At 35.9% G+C, this 21,828-nt stretch overlaps 2 protein-coding genes and 2 non-coding genes across 4 annotated transcripts; 2 read left to right on the top strand and 2 right to left on the bottom strand.

The window, feature by feature from the left end:
• Positions 1–261: 261 nt before the first annotated feature.
• LOC127973147 (inward rectifier potassium channel 13-like) lies at positions 262–9,380 on the top strand. Its single transcript, XM_052577244.1, has 3 exons — positions 262–754; positions 5,785–6,298; positions 7,852–9,380. Exons 2-3 carry the CDS (start codon positions 5,815–5,817, stop codon positions 8,448–8,450), a joined length of 1,083 nt encoding a protein of 360 aa, XP_052433204.1. The 5' UTR covers positions 262–754; positions 5,785–5,814; the 3' UTR covers positions 8,451–9,380.
• A 1,068-nt stretch (positions 9,381–10,448) lies between these two features.
• On the bottom strand, positions 10,449–19,194 carry efhd1 (EF-hand domain family, member D1). The gene is made up of 4 exons (XM_052577245.1): positions 18,856–19,194; positions 13,557–13,704; positions 12,344–12,478; positions 10,449–11,466 (listed from the first exon to the last, which is right to left on the bottom strand). The coding sequence occupies exons 1-4, from the start codon at positions 19,152–19,154 to the stop codon at positions 11,332–11,334; spliced, it is 717 nt and encodes a 238-aa protein (XP_052433205.1). The 5' UTR covers positions 19,155–19,194; the 3' UTR covers positions 10,449–11,331.
• A 2,127-nt stretch (positions 19,195–21,321) lies between these two features.
• Positions 21,322–21,393, top strand: trnap-agg (transfer RNA proline (anticodon AGG)). Its single transcript has one exon. It is a non-coding gene; the product is annotated as a tRNA-Pro (tRNA).
• Positions 21,394–21,600: 207 nt separating this feature from the next.
• trnaw-cca (transfer RNA tryptophan (anticodon CCA)) lies at positions 21,601–21,672 on the bottom strand. Its single transcript has one exon. It is a non-coding gene; the product is annotated as a tRNA-Trp (tRNA).
• Positions 21,673–21,828: the final 156 nt, after the last annotated feature.

Consider the following 21,828-nt stretch of genomic DNA (forward strand, 5'->3'; position numbering starts at 1 on the left):
CTCAGTATTTTAGTCTTGTTTTTCAATACAAATAGTGCAAAAAAAAAAAACTTTTTATCAGATTTTTTATTGTTTTAAGTATAAACTCACTCAAACTTGCAGAAAACAAGACGTTGTATCTTATGTCACTGTATGTGAATGTCTACATATTTTTACTTGTTGAACAAGAAAGTCACCATTTTTGCAGTGAACAATTACATGTGATCACAAGACCATCCAACTGTCATCTGCAATGTGAAAAGTGTGACCCTTTCCTGTAAATGAGAGACATTATGTAAGCATCAACACAAGCAGTCATGCAGAAACACTCACGCTCAACACTCACCAACAAAAACAGGACCAAATCTCTTATCACCTCTTAGCTGAAAGAAAGGTTTAGATTAAGAGAATTTTATCAGTTAAGGCAGCTTCAGAAAGATTCGGAAGACAAATTACTGTACTGTTCCTTTCATCACACACACACACACATACACACAGAGAGTGACTCTAGGTGTTCTCCTCCTCTCTCAAGCACTCCTAATTGGCCACATGCTGAGTAATGTGACCAATGAGTTTCAGAGCCGGCTCTCTTCATTGGATGTGTGTGTTTGTTTGAGTTCATCAGTGCGTCTGACTCTTTTGGTGTCTCCTACAGAAGGATCTGGATTGGATTGGAGAATCTACGGTTCCTCACGTTCTAGATCTCACTTGAAAGTTTAACTCTTCATCAAAAACCACTGAGGAATCTCTAATAAACCCCAAAGAGAGAAAATAGGTGAGTAACATTCTGTGTGTGTCAGTTTTATGCTCTGTTTGAGAAATGATTAGATAAGATTTATACCTGGAAGGGAGGAATAGAAGATCTTTTTCCTTGGGTGACCATGACTAATCACAGTCTCAGCAGACAAACTCTGTATTGAAAACAAATCAGCATCTCCATCTTCACAGGGCAGTGTTTGTGAATAACTGTTTATTTATAAAGGATGCATTTCAAATGTCCTAATGTCCTCATTTACTATCCTTAACATCAGTCAAATGACTTTTCTTCTTCAATAGAATACAAAAGGTGATATAAAAAAATGGGTCTGACAAGATCCAAAATAACAAAAATAGCACGATAAAATTAAATTTTTACATTTAATAAAGACTGAAATGTAGGTCTTCCCATCTGTCAAATATATGGCATTCACGTCATTTGTCACAAGCATCATTGTTCTTTAAAAACAAAAAAAACTGACATTTTTCTAAAGCTATCATAACAAAGCTATCATACGACAATGCATATATTATTCATAATATTAAGTTTATAGTATATAGTAGTATTGACTACTTTTATAGTAATTTTATGGTGCTTTTTTTCACTTTGGAGCAGATAGAGACCCTTTTTTCACAAAAAAAAATTAGCAAGGACACTTACAAATATATATATACAAATATATATATATATATTTTTTTTTTTTTTTTTTTTTTTTTTTGCAAGGTATATTTTAGAGTTACTGTCTTTCAAATATCCATATCTCCCTGTATTCTCTTCTCCCTCTTTCTCTCATCACACACACCTGAAATAATAATTTACCCATGAGCACACCAGACTCATTTGCACTCTGACACATTGAACTGTGTGCAGTGGAGAGTCGCTCAGTTTTAATCAGACCAAATCTCTGGTTAAACTCGTAACTAAAGTCACCGAAACAAGACACATTTTTTCCATTCTAATTCAGCGTGAAGTACACATAAGTAACCCATGCACAACATGTGCTAAAGTTCAGATACAGTGCTTACAGTAACTGAAACACCATCTCAAACTCTCTCCCTCCCTCTCCCCCTCCCTCACACACACACACACACACACACACACACACACACACAAAGGTCCAGGTTAATCTTATATCCAGGAAAAAGCTACTCATTGTTTTGCTTTTGTTTCTAATGTGTCAAAGTAAGTATTCACAAGGTGAGGTGTCATTGAGGCAGCTTAATAATTGCAAGATGTCAATCAAAAATATGACTGATCAAAGGAAAAAAATAAATAAAGAACTGCTTGAAAAAAAAAAAGAATCCTGAAATGCAAAGAAAATGATGTTATCAAATCTTTTCAAGCAATTTGATTTTTTTTTTACCTAGACATTACAGCAAACAAAAAAATATCTTGACCATGACTTTACACGAAAATATATGAGTAGGTGTAGTGCAAAATAAATCTATTTCTTATTCAGTATCACTCATAAATCATTAAGGCACATTTATATGAGAAGTGAAATGGCTTAAGATACTTAGTTTAATAAGTCTAAAAAATGTATAAAAATTAAGCAAATTTAGGCCTAAAACAAAAAATAAATATCTGCCAGTGGTGTCAGGTTATTTTTCGAACCACATTGCCAGATCTTTTATTGTTTTAGGAATAAACTCTCTTAATGTTGATACATTTTCCAAGACTGTTTATTGTATATAATTTTGCTTCTCGAGTAAATATGTCTGAACAAAATACATTTTTGCAGTGTATAGAAGAAAAAAGCATGCATATAAAAGCATTTTTTCATTCAAACTTAGTTCCATCTGTAAATATGACCAGTGTCACGCCGTCAGCTGAAAGCCCATCATTCATAAGTTAATAAAATCTCGTATGAAGACAAGCAACATGGTTATGTGGCAATGACTCCTTTGGACGAAGAATATATGTAAATGAATGACATTCATACATGAGGAGCCATAGTGTAGCATCAGATGTCCACAGACTGTGGTACGCTAAAGGTAGCACTGACATTATCAGCCTGGGATTAATCCATGGAACAGGACTCATAAAGAGAGATGTGTTTTTATCGCCCTGAAGCCAGATCTGATCACATGAACAACATGCGCCGCAAACACGCACACGCTACTCTCTACTGTGATTTATCATGGGATGAATTCCCCATGAAGTTTAGATTAAAATATACAGAAAATCTTCATGGCCTTGTCTAATCGACTGCATACTTCATGGACAGGGAGCAGGGGTTTTCTTGGGCCAAGGATCTGGAAAAATAATTATTAGCATTCTGTCAATCTAATAATATTTGTAAGCAGTGTTTCCTCATTTCTGGTAGACATCAATTATTGAGGCAGTTTATCTGTTTGTTTGTTTTTGTGTGTGTTATATTTGTCTTTTCAATTGAATAAATTCTCAAAACCATAAATAAAATAATAATAAAAAAGAAAAACAAATGATGCCAGAATGGTGTAATTATGAAAAGTAAAATCTTGAAATCTTAAAAACTCAAATAAATGTTTAAAGTATTAGAATTATGTATATTATAAAATTATATATACATGTGTGTGTGTGTGTGTGTGTGTGCTTTAAACTTACAAAAGTCTTTCTAATTAATGCTGTTCTTTTGCACAATCTATCAATTAAATAATCACAAGAAATGTTTCTGGGGCATCAAATTAGCATATTAAAATGATTTCTGGAGGATCATGTGACATTGAAGGCTTTAAATTAGAAATGTGCTATATTGCCATCACAGGAATGAATTACTTTTTTAAATACATTAAAATAGAAAACAGTTTCAAAAATAGTTTCTCAATAATATGTGACAATGTTACCTTTTTTTTTTTTACTGTATTTTGATCAAGTATCATTTTATTTAATCATTTATTTTATCATTATTCTTTTCCCTAGCTTTTTTTCTTTTTATTTGCAGTAAATAAATTAATATTTCAAAATTCCACATTGAAACTGTCATGTCTTAAGATCACCAGAAACACCTACACCACCAATTTGTTTTAGGATTTCCTAACCCCGAAATCCCATTTTTACCCCTGGAGGGAATCAAGGTCAGGTCACAATATGCTAGAATTTGTAAAGATTCAAAGAAACTTCACTCATCTTCAGCCAGCAATTTTCCCCCATTAGGAAAACATCCAGAAGTGGAACATTCCCTCTCCTCACCGGGAGAGAAGCCGGAGGGCAAGTTAACATTTGTTAGATGAAAATGTGACACTCTTATTTAGTTTAACCTGAAGCCTTGGCATCCAAACAGCCTCACGCTCAGCCACTCTTATTTAGTGCGCCTGCATAATATTTACAGACACATTTAACTTGTTTTACAAGTGACTGGTACACTAGTCTTTATCACTATTCATCTAATATCATTAAGCAGCGTGACACGTGGAAAAAACATTGTGCTAAAGGAGTTCTTTTTATTATTATTTCTGTGCTTTGCTTTTTAGTGTCAAACTAATTACTCGAAGTCGTCTGGTAGAGAGAGAGACAGCGAAAAAAAAAAAAGAGCGGATTAAACACACATTCCTGCTGTCCTTTCCACACACACACCCCACTGAGATACATCACCAATTAAATCACCTGGCAGCCACATCAGTGCAGAAGCACACACACTACACAACATCTCTGCCTTCTCTTCCTCAATAATAACACAGGTGACTAATGTTCATACGGCTGGTTAAAATTTCAAAGGAATAGTTCACCCAAAAATCTGTTGCATCCTTAATGTAGTTCCAAAGCCAAAAGGAGAAACTTTCTCCATTATGACAGCTGTCAAGTGCCAAAAAATACAAAAATATACCATAATATGCCAGGCTTATTTCAGTTAGTCCGATTTATTTTTAACCAAATCAACTGACAGTCAGACTAACTGAAATAAACCTGGCATATTTGGTAAACATGTTCTATGAAACAAGCCCCTGAAGCAAGATGATAGCTTTGTGTCTTTAATATTATTTATGTACTATCATTAAATTTAGTCGTATTTTAAAATAACTTTTTTCTATATGCAGTTTTCTTATAATTTTGTTATGTGCTTTTGGCATTTATTTCTTTATAGGTTTTATTAATTTTTCATTTTAGTAATTTTAGGACTTACATTTTTATCATTTTAATGTGCTTTTTTTTCAGTTTTTGTAATTTTAGTTATTAAAACTTAATAGGCAACAGTTCTAATTTCCATTGAAGTTTTTAAGGTTTACATTTTAAGAATATGAATTTCATCTATTATTTATATTTCATTTTTATTTCAATTACTGAAAATTATTTTTAATGGTTTTAGCTTTTCTTCACAATAACAACACTGGAACAGATAGAAATTTAGTAAGATATTCATATAAATAATAATAAAGAAAAACATCTCATCAAACCTCTTCCTGTATATTTAATCTGACTTGTTAAGGACGAACACAGTTTTCTTAATTACATCAAATCTAGCACCATTTTTAATATGAAAAATAAATGCAAAAGAATTTAGACTTTCACAAAAAGAGAATTAAATGAACATTTCACCCAAAATCTGCTAAACATTTATTCATCTTCAGATCATCCAAGATGTAGATGAGCTTGTTTCTTCATGGAAACAGATTTGGAGACATTTGGCATTACATCACTTGCTCAGCAATCTGCAGTGAATGGGTGCCGTCAGAATGAGTCCAAACAGCAGATAAAAACATCCCAATAATCCTCCAGTCCATCAGTTAACATCTTATTAAAGGAAAAGCTGCACGTTTGTAATAAACAAAAAATAATAATTATATCCAAAATTTTTCTAATTCAATTTGAATTATTAAATTTAGGCCTGTTTCCTTAAAGTTTGCTTAAGTTTGGAGCATAATACACCTGCATACAAATTCTTCAAAATGTCTCCTTTTGTGTTTCACATAACTAAACATCAGGTCAACACTGATTTTGATTGACATGTGTTTGGAATTTCATAAAAAAAAAAATTAAGGGAACTTTCCCTTCACGAACATCAGATTTTCTTATGTAAAAGTGCAGACAAGCAGCATGTGGAGCTGAGTGCTCTTTGCTCACCTTTCCAGGTGCCAGCCGCTCGCCAACTTTAAATCACCATGACAAGCACCACCAGCGACCAAAAGGACACCTCCTGCCCCCTGATGGCCAGACCTCACTGTCAGCGGCTGGTCAGCAAGGACGGCCGGAGTCTGATGCGAGGCAGTGCCCCGGGCTGCAGAGAGACGTGGTTCGGGGCCCTGCGGGACATGTGGGGGACGTGGCTGGCGCTGCGCTGGCGTTGGGTGGTGCTGGCGTTCTGCAGTTCATTCCTCCTTCACTGGCTGCTGTTCGCAGTGTTGTGGTATCTGCTCGCCCGTGTCAACGGAGACCTGGAGGTGCCTGATCATAACTCTCCACCGCCTGGCCATGTGCTGTGTGTCAAACACGTGACGGGCTTCACCGCCGCCTTCTCTTTTGCCCTCGAGACACAGCTGACCATCGGGTACGGCACTATGTACCCTAACGCTGACTGTCCAACCGCCATAGCCCTGCTCGCCCTGCAGATGCTGCTGGGACTCATGCTGGAGGCCTTCATCACCGGTACACACCACACTACTTCACTGTAGAGATATGCATGAAGTCTATGTAAAAGATATAACTTAGTAAATATAGGTTTTAAATTAGTTTAGAGTAATTTACAAGAATATTCCAGAATCAAAACAAGTAAGGCTTAATCGACACCTGGCATCATAATATCCGGTATCAGATACACTGTTTGCACCATGTTTATGTAACATTTTACCAACTAATGTGTGTGTATGGTTTTTAAGCACATTGAAATTTTTAGCACGTTGCCCTGTTTATAGCTAAGCCAAACACATATTCTGCAAGATTTTATTATCATAATTTTTTTTTTTTTTTTACCTCAGAAATGTCACAATGACATATAGAGATGAAGGCCTCAGATATATGTAGAGTCAGTCATGGGAATGAGTTCACATGCTTTAAGCAAAGTACCAGTGAAAGACTCTTTGATGAGTATATTTTTAATGGCACTTATCACGAGTACTTTGCTTCTGAACTATAGGGTAAATGTAAACACATCACAATTCAGGCTTTGTAAGCAGACAGTCCTGATACTGAAGCCCTTGGGGGAAAGGTTGCAGATGCCCTGCAATTGAACTAGAAAATATAAATGGATGTAACAGTATACACTGATATCAGGGATAGTTGATCCGACTTCAGAATTTCAGTTTACTAAGCCACCCATAAACACAAATACTGTAAGTGAATTTACAAATGCAGCCAGAAACAAGCAGCATAAACTTTCCAAAATGGCAAAGTTATCAAGGGGCTCTGTAATACCCTTAGAACGACATCCATTAACATTCCCATTCATCTTGATGGCAGTTTCTGCACTGCTGGCCCAGGAGTGAAGTAAACAATTTGCATGCTGCCATCTTGGCTCAAATGCATGTTCTGCAGACAGGTTTTGTGAGCCAATCAGTTGAACTGCAGGTGTCATGTGACTAATCACTCTTTGATACCAAAAACAGCAGACAGAAAAAATAAATAAATGTATACTTTTTAAAAACATTTACTAGAATATACTGAAATCTTAGCATACAAAAATGTATTGGCTGTCAATTGGATAATTGTTTTGTTAGAAAAACGTGTAGTTACAGAATCTACCAGCAGGGGCTGAAGTCAAACCTATCACTTCAGGAGTTTTGAATAGGATTGCGCAAAATTCAGAATTTAAGAATTATGAGCATGAACAGGAAGTTGAATTGGAATAACAGGAAGTGGAATTCACTAATCACAATTCAGATAGTGGCAACAGATAATTGCATTATGGGAAATTAAGTGTTTTTCCATTTTTGCCCATATATACATAAAGTAGTTAATATAATTAATTAATTAATTATACTAATCTATCTGTGTTTAGACAATATATATATATAATATTATTTATTTATTGTTTTTCATTTTCTAAAAATAAACTATAATTTATTTTGGAGATTTTTAGTTTAAAGGTTTTATTATTACTATAAATACTTATTCAATTGTTTATTTTGCTGATTTATTTAGAGCATTTGATTTTTATTTCGATTCCTTTTCATTCAAATTCTATTTTTTCTGTCACTGCTCAGGTGCATTCGTTGCTAAATTCTCCCGCTCTCAAAAGCGCTGTGGTGGGATCCTGTTCAGTCCTCAGGCCGTAGTGTGTGAGGTCAGAGGTCAGCATTGCCTGATGTTCCGCGTCTGTAACCTGCTTCCACGGCCGCTGGTGGACGTGTGCGTGAGCGCCGTTCTCTACGAAGAAAGTGACAACCACGAACTCCACCAAACAGCGATAGAATTCAGTGTCGATAACCTGGGGTCACGACCTTGCCCACTTTTCCTGTCACCTCTGAACTTTTATCACCCTCTAACTCCAACCAGCCCTCTAAACAGCGCCACAAGCAGCAAAAACTTCGAGCTGGTGGTGTTCCTCACCGCTTCTCAGGAGAGCACAGGCTCCGGATACCAGAAGAAGACGTCCTACCTGCCCAATGAGATCCAGTACGGAAGCTGCTTCGCCAAGGTGACCTCTCGGTACGGCAAAGGCCGGGGCAAAGCCGAAAGCATGCGCTATTTTGACACGCAGCCCAGTCCTCTCACACTCCCAAACACACACACCGGCGACACACTGGAGAAAGAGCACGTGTCGGTCCAGATCAACGGAGAAGGCTGTGACCGGCTGGAGTAGCAGTGCTTTGTTTTTTAGAGTAGCTTTAGAATTCTCTGCTCATGAAAAGGGCATTTCATTTCATTTCACAACACAACCTCAAGTTTATGACTTTTTATCCCAAAAGACAACCTCAGTTAGTTAGGATCTGATATGTCAACCCATCCCATTAGAAACACATCAAAACCATTTTTGCTGCTACAGACACATTTTTGTTTTCCAGAGCAACACAGATGAGTGACGGCTGCTTAAGATCTTGTCGGTAATAAGAGGAATCTCCAATAATTGTAAGTTGAAATTCTTCACCCTGAAAACCAATCGTTTGAGCCCTTACTTATTCGGTGACTGGACCATGTCACTGTGGTACCTGTAATGTACATATCTGAGTAGAAAGGCCTGTTTTAAAAAAGTGCTACACACAGAGCTGGGTAGATTACTTAAAAACTAGTCTGTTACTGATTACAAATTACATGATGGAAATGAAAGTTTGTAATGTAATCTGCTGGATTACACACATCAGATCAAGTATTCAGATTACTTTTAGACTACTTTTTGACCTCTTCGAATATATTCACAAAACACTGCCATTGTGTAATTCTGTAATCTATAAAAAAGTAACTGTAATCAAATTATGAGCATTTTTAGAAAGTACTCAATTTTAGGAAGCTGATTACATTGTGCAGTACCTCTGTTACTATCCAGCACTGGCTACACAGACATGAGTGATCCTTGTCAAGAAAGTATTTTTATCTAAATTTATCTTTTAACTAAATGTTATGGATAGTTCAACCAAAAATGAAAACTCTGTCATCATGTACTGTACAGATGTGGATGCTCATTCATTAACATAGAGCGTTGCAGTCGATAAATTTTTTGTAGGCCAACCCGGAAATTCACTGTGGTTTGCTCGAAAAAAAAAAAACAATTATATTTTCCCAGTTTTTTTGGGGGGGGGGGGGGGGGGTTATTGCATAAATTGAGGTTGGTGGCTAACAAAAGTTTATTATTCTTACATGTTAAAAGTAAAAAGTAAACATGGGCTATAAATAAACTACAACATGGTCGCATGACTTTAAAGTCACCACAATTCGGCTACAACAACTCTTTATTTGTAACGTTTTCCCTGAGAGTCTGTGTTAAAATAGCTTGCAATAGTATGACTATAAACACAGAGGCTGTAAAAGCAGACCAGAAGAGAAAAGATAAGTTTATCTGTTCTGCACACTGACGTTTAACATCGTCATCAGCCTCTGTAGTCACATTTAGACACTTGTTGAGACCTCCTTTTTGAAGACAAGTGAAAGATTTAAAAAAACAAAGGAGTATTACTTGGGGATTTTTATGTCGTAGAGTAAAATAACTTTAGTTTAACCACAGACTTTATGGAAAACCCAATCAAAAGAAACAAACAACAAAAACAAAAAAACACTATTAGTCAACCAAATGCTTGTTTCTGGGTTTTGGCCTACAAAAATATGTCATCCCTGCAGCACTTATTATTATGAAATACTCAGTGGAAATAAAATGACCTTTTTTTATAATTGGTTGAACTATATCTTTAAAGTGTTCATTAAGACCCCTATTAAGTGCCTTCTGACAAACTTAAATTTTTTTCACCAAAGTCATGAAATGGAGTTTTGGATAAAGACATTGAGTGAACATTAACAGTGATGTAAATAATAAAGTATATAGATAAATATATAGATTATTTACTAGATTATTTTTGGGAAAGAAAATCTCAGTATTATCAGTGCAATGCAATCTATGCAATAAAAGAAATAATAAAAAAAAATAGCACAATCCTATCGGTGGCACAACACTGTATGATTTTTAGTCTCTAGGTGACTATATAGCACATGCATTGTCTGTCTGTCATTCAGGAAAGACTGCTTTCACTTTATTATTATATGTATAAAGCATGATTGTAAGACTCTGGAAGGCTGGAAAAGCTTTGTATTAATTCAGTTTCCTACAAACATGCCACAAATCAATTTCCTTCAAGCTACACGGAGTGGCAACTGATCTGTAAAAAAAAGTCTTTATTTTGATCTGTGGAATACAAAACTGGAGTAAAATATCTGTGAACATGTTGTGGTTTTTGTTTTTTATTCCTTACAGAACACTTTATGCTTTATCAGCAGTAAATATTACATAGTTAACACAACTTATGTCATCAAACCACTTCTTTTGTGTGTGTTGTTGACCAAATCCTGTGCTGCCATCTAAAGGCTCTTTAGAGAAAAGAAATGCCACAGATACAACAATTATTACATTTAGCACATATGGAATTATACATATTATATATATATTTTTTTTTTTTTTGAAAAATACAGTAATTTAATGGGCTTTACGTAATTGGCAAAACATTAGAGTTACAGGTAGATTTTATGAAAATATGTAGAAAGCAGTTAACAAAAAAAGAAAAGAAAAAGAAAACGGAACAAAGTGCATGATTAAAATCTATAAAAAATAAACATATTTCTTGACCCTTTATTTCCATGGTTTCTTTTTTCTCAATTGGTCATAATCAGTATTTAGTCCACGACACCATCTTTGCATGTACTTAAAATTATGATTAACACTTAATAACTTTACTATAAACTTTTTTTGTTTCTAAAAATATATAGTTGCTTAGATTAAATCTAGTCTATTAGAGTTTAAGTCCTACATTAGAAGTCTCCTGAAATTTCACTCGCGTCATCTCATCTTCTACGCAGCCATCACCCACGAAACAAATTCCTCATGCATATTTTATAACGCTAATGCTACTTGTTCAGTGTTCAGCTGTGGTTTTGATTACACATAGGTGTGAGGTATGAGAAGCAGTGTGTGCATGCGTGTATGTGCTCGTGTGCAAGTATACTGTGCTCTCTAAAAGGCGGAGATCTGCTGAACTACAGTTTTAGGAGCAGAATGTGGACTGCAGCTCTTTAAATGCAGCACGCCGTTGTTGTCTTTCCAGTTCCATCCTCTTCTTCTCTTCTTGTTCCTCTCGTATCTCTGCTTCAAACTTACTGCGCACAGACAGAGCCTGAACCTACCAAACACACACAAAATACATATCATATGCCTACAACATAAAATAAATAAATAAATGCATTACTATTGCTGTTGCCCATCTAAAACGATGCATAAATTAATTTCTTAGGTGTGTTTACTAAACTAAAAGTACTAGAAACTGTTTTCATAAACTGAAATAAAGTTAAAATTAAATTAAAATACATTTTACATGAAAAATGTAAACTAAAAAATCTTTGAAATGTTGCCTTGGCAATTATTAAAAATATATTATCACAAATATCCAACCACAACTGAAAAAAATAAAAATAAATCAATGACATTTTTTATTAAAATGTATAAAAAATCTAAATAAAAAATTAACAAAATAAAATGACAAAAGCATATAACAAAGTTACTAAAACGTAACCTATAATTCAAATAAAACTCAAATATAAAAATACCTAACTATTTGTATTATATATTAATAAATCAATTGCAAAAAATAAATAAAATATTATAAATGTGTATAAAATATTATTAGCATACATAATGTATTCATAATAATATATGCATAATAATACTGAAATACAATCTCATTTTTTTCTAAATGTAACTAAAATAATAGCCCTAACCTAAACATGCAAAAATTGTTGCAAAAATTTTACTTTAATATAATAAATCATATTTTTTGTAAACATTTAACATTATTAAAATAAGATTTAGAATGTACTTTAAGTAAATAATTAAGGACATTGAGTTTCAGCACAAAAAAAATATATATAATATGTAATATTTGTTCTTTGTAGATGTCAGCCTTTCATGTACTCACACTGTATGACCACAAGGGGGAACCTAAGAACATCTGAGTAGTGCAAGCCCATGCATCAAAACACATAAACAGAAAACCCACAAACCTTTGCCTCAAAGAAATCCCTGGCTCCAAGAACGCCTTCGGTCGAGACGTCGATCTCTGAAAGTCGAGCGAGAGCCATCAGACCGCTCTCCTCCTGCAGCTCACCTGCTGCGGCCCTCCGGAAGATCAGCAGGAACTGACACACAGATGGACAGATTACAATTATAAGGAAATTTCAATGGCTTAAAGGTTATCAGCATTTCTATGCAATTCTAAAAATAAACACAAAAGATTCTGATATCGGTTGCCATGTCAGCATATATAAACCATCAACTCAGCTTTGTTCTTTTTTCCCAATCTGAAAGATACAGCAGATCTTTCCTTTTAACAGGTATATACTAAAGAGTAGAATTATTATCAAATATGATTTAGGTTGTTATTATTATTATTTTCTTTTTTTTTTTTGATCATGTCCAAACGGAACTGATTTCACAAAGGGGAAGGGAGAGGTCAAAAGAGTGACCTTATATCGGGTTTCCCCCTTTTCTCAGCACAATGTGCATGTGTGTGTGTGTGTGTGTGTGTGTGTGTGTGTGTGTGTGTGTGTGTGTGTAATCTTATCCATGTGGAATGTCTGTCCAATCTGAAGAATGAGAGCAGCATCTGACACACAACAGATTGACTGTACTGAACACACAGCTGCACTGACACCTGTTTGTGTGTGTGTGTGTGTGTGTGTGTGTGTGTGTTGGGGACGGGGGGTCACATTTAAAACTAAAAACCTTTTTATGTTGAAAGATATTTAACCGGGTGTCTTTTGTGAATCATAGTAAAAATGTATAATAATCTTTCTTTTTTGCTCAGAAATGAAGTCAAACTAATATAAATAAATTAAATAAAACAAAACTTTAATTGTTTTGTGGCTTGAAAACCCATTTCATCTTTGACCCATATACAGTACACTTTAGAATTTGTATATATTTGTATAATACTATATTGTTATTATTATCATTATTATTTTCAAGTAAATCTGTAGAATTGTGCATTTGTCAGGAGAAAACCATCTGGTGTGTCTAAATGTGATTTGCCATTTAAATGTGAAGCCACATCAGAGCTGTAATCAGAGATGCTATCTCTCACAAACGTGCTCTGTTTGGAGTCTAAAGTGTTTCTCTCAAAAGATTCAATCACTATTAAATCAGTCATCAGGGACAATGATAGACTTAACAAAACTGTAACTATACTGTGAAAGACACACGCACATACACACACACCTCTCTGTAACTGAGTTTGCCGTCATAATCTTCATCCACCTCCTTGATCATGTTCTTCAAGCCCAGATGTGTCTGTGGAGCTCCGAGTTTCTCCATCATCAGCTTCAGCTCCATCAGATCAATGAAGCCGTCTTTACCAGAGTCAAACCTACACACAAACACATGCAAACATTTCTTCTTCTGTTATTGTTAATACTCTTTTTGTGCACAATCATTAAATATGTGTATTTAAATTGACTATTTAAATTTGATCATGTGACACTGAAGACTAGAGTAATAATACTGAAAATGTAGCTTTGAATCACAATAAATGTGACCCTGGAGCACAAAATCAGTCTTAAATTGCTGACGTATATTTTTAGCAATAGTCAAAAAAAAAAAAAAAAAAAAAACATAATATGGATCAAAATTATCGATTTTTGTTTTGGAGAAATAATTTGGATATTAAGTGAAGATCATGTTCCATGAAGATATTTTGTAAATTTCCTACTGTATATATCTCAGAACGTAATTGTTTATTAGTAATATGCATTGGTAAGAACTTCATTTGGACAACTTTAAAGGTGATTTTTCTGTATTTCGATTTTTTTGCACCCTCAGATTCCAGATTTTCAAATAGTTGCACTCTGCCATATGGTCAGATCCTAATAAACCATACATCAGTGGAAAGCTTATTATATTAAGCTTTCAGGTCATTTATAAATCTCAGTTTCCAAAAATGTACAATTAAAACGTTTTTTTGTGGTCCAGGGTCAAAAAATGACAATTTACAAAATATTAAAATAGAAAATTGTACGTTTAAATTTTAATAATTTTTCACAATATTCACTGTATTTTGGATCAAATGAATGAAGCCTTGGTTAGCAAGAGACTTTTGCTCATTACAAAATCTAACCAACCCTTAAACTTTTGAATGCTGTATGCTGCTTCAGACCATTTTATCAATGCAAATTGCATCTAGCATATGTATTACATCCTCCTAATCTAGCCAAACCCAGAAGTGAGTGTTGACATGAAGATTTATCCAGTCTCAGCAGAGGATGGAAAGTGACGGCAGAAACAGCAGGAAAAAGAGATTCTAACAGAGGAGAGTATTTATAGAGTCTCGCCCAGCTGTTGCCACACCAACCATTTTAAAAAAAGAGAGAGAAGTGTTTGCCTTGAACATTGTGTGAAAGAGAGGAGGCTGAGATTGAAGGAGTGAGCACGTGTTTCTATTCTGGTTCGAGTGATGCTTTTAGAAAGAACTTGCTCATTGTGGCAGAAGAGTACAGATGAACGTCACCCCATCTCTACTTCTCTCCCGCTCCAAAAAAGAAAAGCATGAATGAGATCGCATTTCTATTCACATACACAGCAAAATAGAGAAAGAAAGATTTTACTTCTGAAAAGTCAGAATAATCTCACATGGTTGTTAGAAGTGATCTCATTGTGAAATTTAGCATTGTCTGACTTGTACACCAAAGGATCCTCTGCAGTGAATGGGTGCCGTCAGACTGAGAGTCCAAGCAGCTGATAAAAACATCACAGTTATCCGCAAGTAATCCACAGCACTACAGTCCATCAATTAATGTCTTGTGAACTGAAAATCTGTTCGTAATAAACTTAAAACCATTTGTTCTGGCTAAAATATGACTCTTCTATCCATAATATTACTTTCACCCATGAAAAGGTCAACTAGTCTGAATCAGGAGAGAAATATACTGTACACAGATCAAGCACTGTTTGCAAGTGAAAACCGTCTAGTTTTAAACAAATATGCTGGTGGATCTTAATGTGAGAGACATAAGGAAATTGGACTTTTATGAATTATGGACGCATATTTTGACCTGAAACTGGTTGAAAGTAAAAGTAATGATGGATAATGATGGATTAGTTTCTTACAAACACACAGCTTTGGACTTCATTTTAGACATTAACAGATGGACTGGAGTGGTGTGGATTACTTGTGGATTATTGAGATGTTTTTATCAGCTGTTCGGACTCTCATTCTGACGGCACCCATTCACTGCAGAAGATCAATTGGTGAGCAATGATGCAATGCTACATTTATCCAAATGTGATGAAAAAGCAAACTCATCTACATCTTGGATGGCCTGAGGGTGAGTACATTTTCCAGAAATGGTATTTTTTGGACAAACAATTTCTTAAATGTTACAAATTATCTAACCTGCAATCCACACTAAATGTATTAAATCAAAGAGAAACGTCTGAGACAATGTGAATGTTTATCAGGGTGTTTCATATCTCTGCTCTGAATGGCGGTCTAATCTCGTCTCCTTAGCTCATTGTTTCTGAAAGGTCATAAATAGCTCAACCTTCACTGTTAAAGTGCTGCATAAAAGCCAATTTATTAACCATTTCACACAACATCCTCTCTTTCTTTCTTTGTTCGATGCAGTTTTAACAGCCCCCACTAAGACATGCTCACACTTGCCTGCCCTGATTAAAAGACAACTGGGAATCTGCTGACCAGAACAGCAACTGCTTCAGCAACTGGCAACACACTCCTACACACACAGCCCTGAAATGTGCGTGGATGCATGAAAACACAAACTGCCCTGACGTAATTGCGAGTGCATTGCATGTGTTTGTGTGTGGATGCTCTCTTTGTCCTCTCTGGTTTCCTGCTGTGGTATTTATAGATGGCAAGGCTCAGGGCAGAGATTCAGCCATAGAGCCTGGCATTCAGAGCACTGCAGTCCAGTAACAGATCCCGGATCTGCTTAGAACCGCAGATATGTTAAGAACGGCTAGTATGTACTACTTGAAGCAGCATGAAACAGGTCAGGGTTAACAAGATTGACCTGGTATGTGAGAGAAAGTGAAAGAGAGAGAGAAAGAGAGAATAACAAACAGAAAGAGGAGGATGAGGTTGGCATATTGGTCCTGCCCTCTGCATGCCGGACACATTCCAGGTCAACAGCCCTCCCTATGCTAAAGAGGCTTGAATGGAGAAAATAAACAAATATGCACACTTGTACAAAGAATAATTTGATATTTGATTAAAAATATTGCGAAATGTTATTTCAATTTAAAACAACTAATTTCTGTTTGAATATATTTTAAAATCGAATTTATTCCTCTGATGCAAAACTGAATTTTCAGCATCATTACTACGGTCTTCAGTCACATGATCCTTCAGAAACCATTATAATATTCTGATTCGATGCTCAAGAAACATTTTTTTTTATTATTATTATCATCAATGCTGGAAAGCGTTGTACAGCTTCATATTTTTTTTTAAAAACTGTGATATGTTTTTTTTCATGATTTGTTGATGAATAGAATGTTTCTAAATTCTAAATGTCTTTGCTAAATAAATAAAAAATAATAAAAAAAGATTTTATTTTTATTTATTTTTTACAAATGTACTGACCCCCAAATCTATCTATCTATCTATCTATCTATCTATCTATCTATCTATCTATCTATCTATCTATCTATCTATCTATCTATCTATCTCTTCAGGGTAGTGTGCTAATTCAGAAGTGTGTAGGTGTAAATTGTGTTTATGAATGTGTTAACTCTGCTTTTGACCCATTTTCCTCTTATATATGACATCTTTTTTCATCTCTGAAGAAACTGGGTTGAACTGATCTGAAGTGGGCCAGAGTATGTACTTCTATGACTTAAACAGACACCCCTTTCAGTCCTGACGTAGCTTAGTCTTGTGGGACATCCACACTTTCATATCCTATACAGTTTGGGTTATACACAGTATAATCTAATAGACTTGACTAAGCATTACTGCTGATGAAGCAAATTGTAAAATGTTAGAACTATTTGTTGCACAGTAGAAGAAAACATCTACTCATCATAAAGTCTCAGTAATTAATAATTAACACTGGGATCCGCTAGAAACAAATCTGTTAACATGCTTATATGTGCATAACTCTGGAAAAATCATGACCTGGCAGGAGAGGATGACATGCAGAATCAAGTATCTGAGGTGAAGTGAAGTGAGTGAAAGTGAAGTGACATTCAGCCAAGTATGGTGACCCATACTCAGAATTTGTGCTCTGCATTTAACCCATCCGAAATGCACACACACAGAGCAGTGAGCACACACACACACACACACACACACTGTGAGCACACACCCGGAGCAGTGGGCAGCCATTTATGCTGCGGCGCCCGGGGAGCAGTTGGGGGTTCGATGCCTTGCTCAAGGGCACCTAAGTCGTGGTATTGAAGGTGGAGAGAGAGCTGTTCATGCACTCGCCCCACCCACAATTCCGTCCGGCCCGAGACTAGAACCCACAACCCTTCGATTGGGAGTCCAACCCTCTAACCATTAGGCCACAACTTCCCCTAAATGAAACGGCATCAAACACTGGATTGATTGCCATCTGTTATTATCTGGAGGGTTTTGATGCACTAGAGAGACAGATTTAAATCTGATGGGATTAAAAGAATAAAAATATCCAATTATATAATAAAAATGATTGAAGGGATTTTATTTTTTTCCCAACCCTGCATGTAACCAAAGAGACTGCTTCTCATCATAGACTCCTCCAAGTCCCATGTAAACACACGCACAAACAGACAAAGATGGCATTGTTGCTCATGGAGTGGGTTCCATGGCGACGTTGAGTTTGTGAGTGGACCCTTGTACTGAAACAATGAGGAAAGCAGGACAATGGCTGTTCAGAGAGAGACCCCAGAGCAAAACATTATTTTGGCACTGTACAAGGATGCTCAGAGAGAGTATTCATGTTCATTTAACACGAGCTTCAGAATACGGTTCATTTCTTGTTAATTTACACTCACTACATTTTTGGTAAATAATTCTCTGCGTGCATAATTTTATACATATTTTTAATGCTTTTGAAATATAAACGCACCTGTCACTATAATTATTTTAATTTTTCTCATAGTGTTAATTTGTTTTTTGCACTGCATTGTTTTATTTTTTATACTATCAACTATGCTGCACATACTCCATGCACACTGTTTTACTTACACTTATATTTTAAACTCAATACACTTTTAATGGTAATAAAGCACAGTTAATTTTAATTTAATTTAGTAAAATAATTAAGATAATCAAAGATCAAAAATAATAAATGAGGGATTTCATTTAAAAGAAGCATCATTCATTTTGATCTAAGAACACAGTGATCCCTGAGCCCTCTGACGCACACAAGCACAAACTTCACTCTTAGTTGTTATGACCTAAAATAATTACCAAAAACCAGTTAGATGCTTCATTAACTTGGATAAATCGTAATTTTAATAAATATATTTGATAACGACATTGGTGGGTTTAAATGGTGTTGTTGATTAATGAACTGACCTCTTGAACATTTTCTCCATGTCTTTGATCTGTTTGCGCGAGAACTCTTTAAACTCGGTGTAGGGGTTGAAAACCTTCATCTGCTTGGGTTTCGCCGTGCCGTCGTGGATGTCCAGCCTGCGGCTGAGTTTCTCCGTCAGTTCAGAGCTGGCGTCGCCGTTCACGGCAGCAGAGCTGGGTCTCACCGGCTGCGGCGGCTCCTCGTCCGCTCCAGTCTGCGCCGGTGAGCCGGGTTTGGGGTCACGCTGCTCCCCGTCCAGCCTGCGCTGCAGCTTCCGTGCGAGCTCCTCGGATGACATTGCGACTGTGATGCTGCACGATCAGCTGCTTCTGAACACTAGTCTCGAGTTTGGGAGAGAGGCGGGGCTGCAGAGGACTATCTCTCAAGCCAAGTAAGATTCAGAATCCTTCCTGAACAGGTCATGTTAAAAGATATTTGTATAAGCCTTTATTAATAGAACACTGAAAGGCTTGGATGTTTTGCATAATAAATTAGTTTAGCGATTAAGGATTCGCTGGAGAGTTTTGACATCAATTTATCACTTGCGTTGACCGGGATTCGAACCCGCGGGTCACAACGGAAACAATATACTTTTGGCCACGCGTAGATTTCATGGCGCTGTTCCGTGGGGGTAATTTAAGAAGCCCAACGTCATCTGTCAATCATTCTCAGTGGCGAGGTATTTTGTTCAATTCAATACAAGTTTATTTGTATAGTGCTTTATACGTGACAAATCGTTGCAAAGCAACTTTACAAAAAATTAACTTTCTAAAATATTTAGTAGTAGCTTACCAGATGTGACTGTCAGTTTAAATACATAAATGAATGAAAAAATATATTAAAGATGTAATTAAACAGACGATCAACACTATTAACAGCAATTATTTATATGATGCAATCAAATTTAGAGCAAAATTTGGTAGTTCTGTATGTCAATCCCGTGGTAGAAACAGAAACAAAGAGACATAATTACCGTAGCTGCTTTTCCAACCAAGTAAAATTAATTTGTTTAAGGGTCCCGTTCTTCGTGATCCCATGTTTCAAACTTTGGTTAGTGTGTAATGTTGTTGTTAGAGTATAAATAATATCTGTAAAATTATAAAGCTCAAAGTTCAATGGAAAGCGAGCTATTTTATTTAACAGAATTCGCCTGCATCTAACGACCATGGACTACATCCCTCTACTTCCTGCAGTAATGACGCAACTAGAACCGTTTTTTGACTAACCTCCGCCCACAGGAATACACAAAAAAGGGGGCGTGGTCTTGTTGCGTTCCCACGGAGAAGAAGGAATAGTTGCATTTGTAGAGTGTGTTTGTCGCCATGTCTTCGAATACAGTTATTTTCATCTCGGAGTCCAATCATATTTGTTTGACCTTCCCAGGGTCACTGTACTGTTACAATTTATGTTTAACTCGGTTCCCGAAAATTATAATCCACATGTAAAACTATGTGCAGCACATTTTGCTCAGGACAGCTTCCTCAATCTCAATCGTTTTAATGTTGGATACGCACAAAGATTATTCTTGAAAGATGGAACAGTTCCCTCTTTGTCTGGAGAAGGCGTTGTTTATGGACCACAACCGGTAAGTGTATTTTATTATTTAAGTTGGTCCGTTTAACAGTTTCTGTAACTTATTACACAAAGGACAACGCTGTTTAGCTTTGTTAGGACTAGGGCATCTTTTGTTAGATGTTAGGGCTGTGCAAAAAATCTAAAGCGATTTTAATGTGGATCTCGTCAGTAAAGGCATCTGTGGTTATAAGTACATCTCCAGCACATGCGTTCAGATCAGGATTGCCAGGTTTTCAATATGTATTTTATATTTAAATGATTTAATTAGTCACCTGCAATATTTTTGTTCATATTGAACATTGAATATTGAAGTGATAATTATTTGTGTCCCCACAGGTTTGACATTTATAACTTGAAGAGAGAAGCTGCTGTAAAGTTTTTTACTGAAACGGATTGTTTCAGCATCAGAGTATGATACAAATGAAGGAGAAAATTACAGTGAACTATTAACATCTGTTTGCAGCTACACATCTTTCCCTTTTGATGGGGATTATTTAGATGATCATTATGAGTTTGATCAGTGTGATTTCCTGCTGGATCTGTACTCACATGTGGAGGACTATGAGACTCTAACTGGCAGGAGTGTCCATCCAGCATTACAGCCAATGTATCAGTTAGTATCTGCAGTCTGAGAAAGAGCTCAATCCTCCTAGAAGTGCTGAGTCTCCAAACAAAGAAGAAACAAGTAGAACTGATAGACTGGACAGATTAAGAGAGTGAAGTGAAGGCATTCGATTAATCGTTTATATTTTATTTGTTGTTATGTCTATTCGACATCGATTGTCAAAAGCCGCAAAACGGATCCTTTTCGATATTTATTTCAACATACATTTAAAACAAGAACGAGAACCTTATCATTTTTCTTATCCAATGTAAAATCGTGTCGTATTGGCTCGTTGGTCTAGGGGTATGATTCTCGCTTAGGGTGCGAGAGGTCCCGGGTTCAAATCCCGGACGAGCCCGGAGTTTCTGTTTTTCTTCACCAAATTGGTGAATTAAAACAATACGATTAGTAAAACTGATGGTCTACAGTTTCATTTATTTTATTTAAATATAGATATCATTACGATATATTTCACCTCGAATCAATAGCTATGCGTGCATGGATGGGGTAGTGTTAATTTAACTGAACTGCATTGCTGTCAGTTTAACAAAAAACCACCAAGCCATGACCCCGACGTGATTTGAACACGCAACCTTCTGATCTGGAGTCAGACGCGCTACCGTTGCGCCACGAGGTCTCATGTCTATATGTGTTGGATTTTAGAACTGTAACGTTAGGTAAACTGGAATAAATAATTTGTGGAACTACAAGACTTTCAAAAGTGAAAGTTCGGCAAGCATTTGTATAAGATACTGTTAAATTGCATTTTTATCCGAATTATTATTCGTAGCAA

This window comes from Carassius gibelio, chromosome B15 (assembly GCF_023724105.1).
Source record: "Carassius gibelio isolate Cgi1373 ecotype wild population from Czech Republic chromosome B15, carGib1.2-hapl.c, whole genome shotgun sequence".
Classification (NCBI taxonomy): domain Eukaryota; kingdom Metazoa; phylum Chordata; class Actinopteri; order Cypriniformes; family Cyprinidae; genus Carassius; species Carassius gibelio.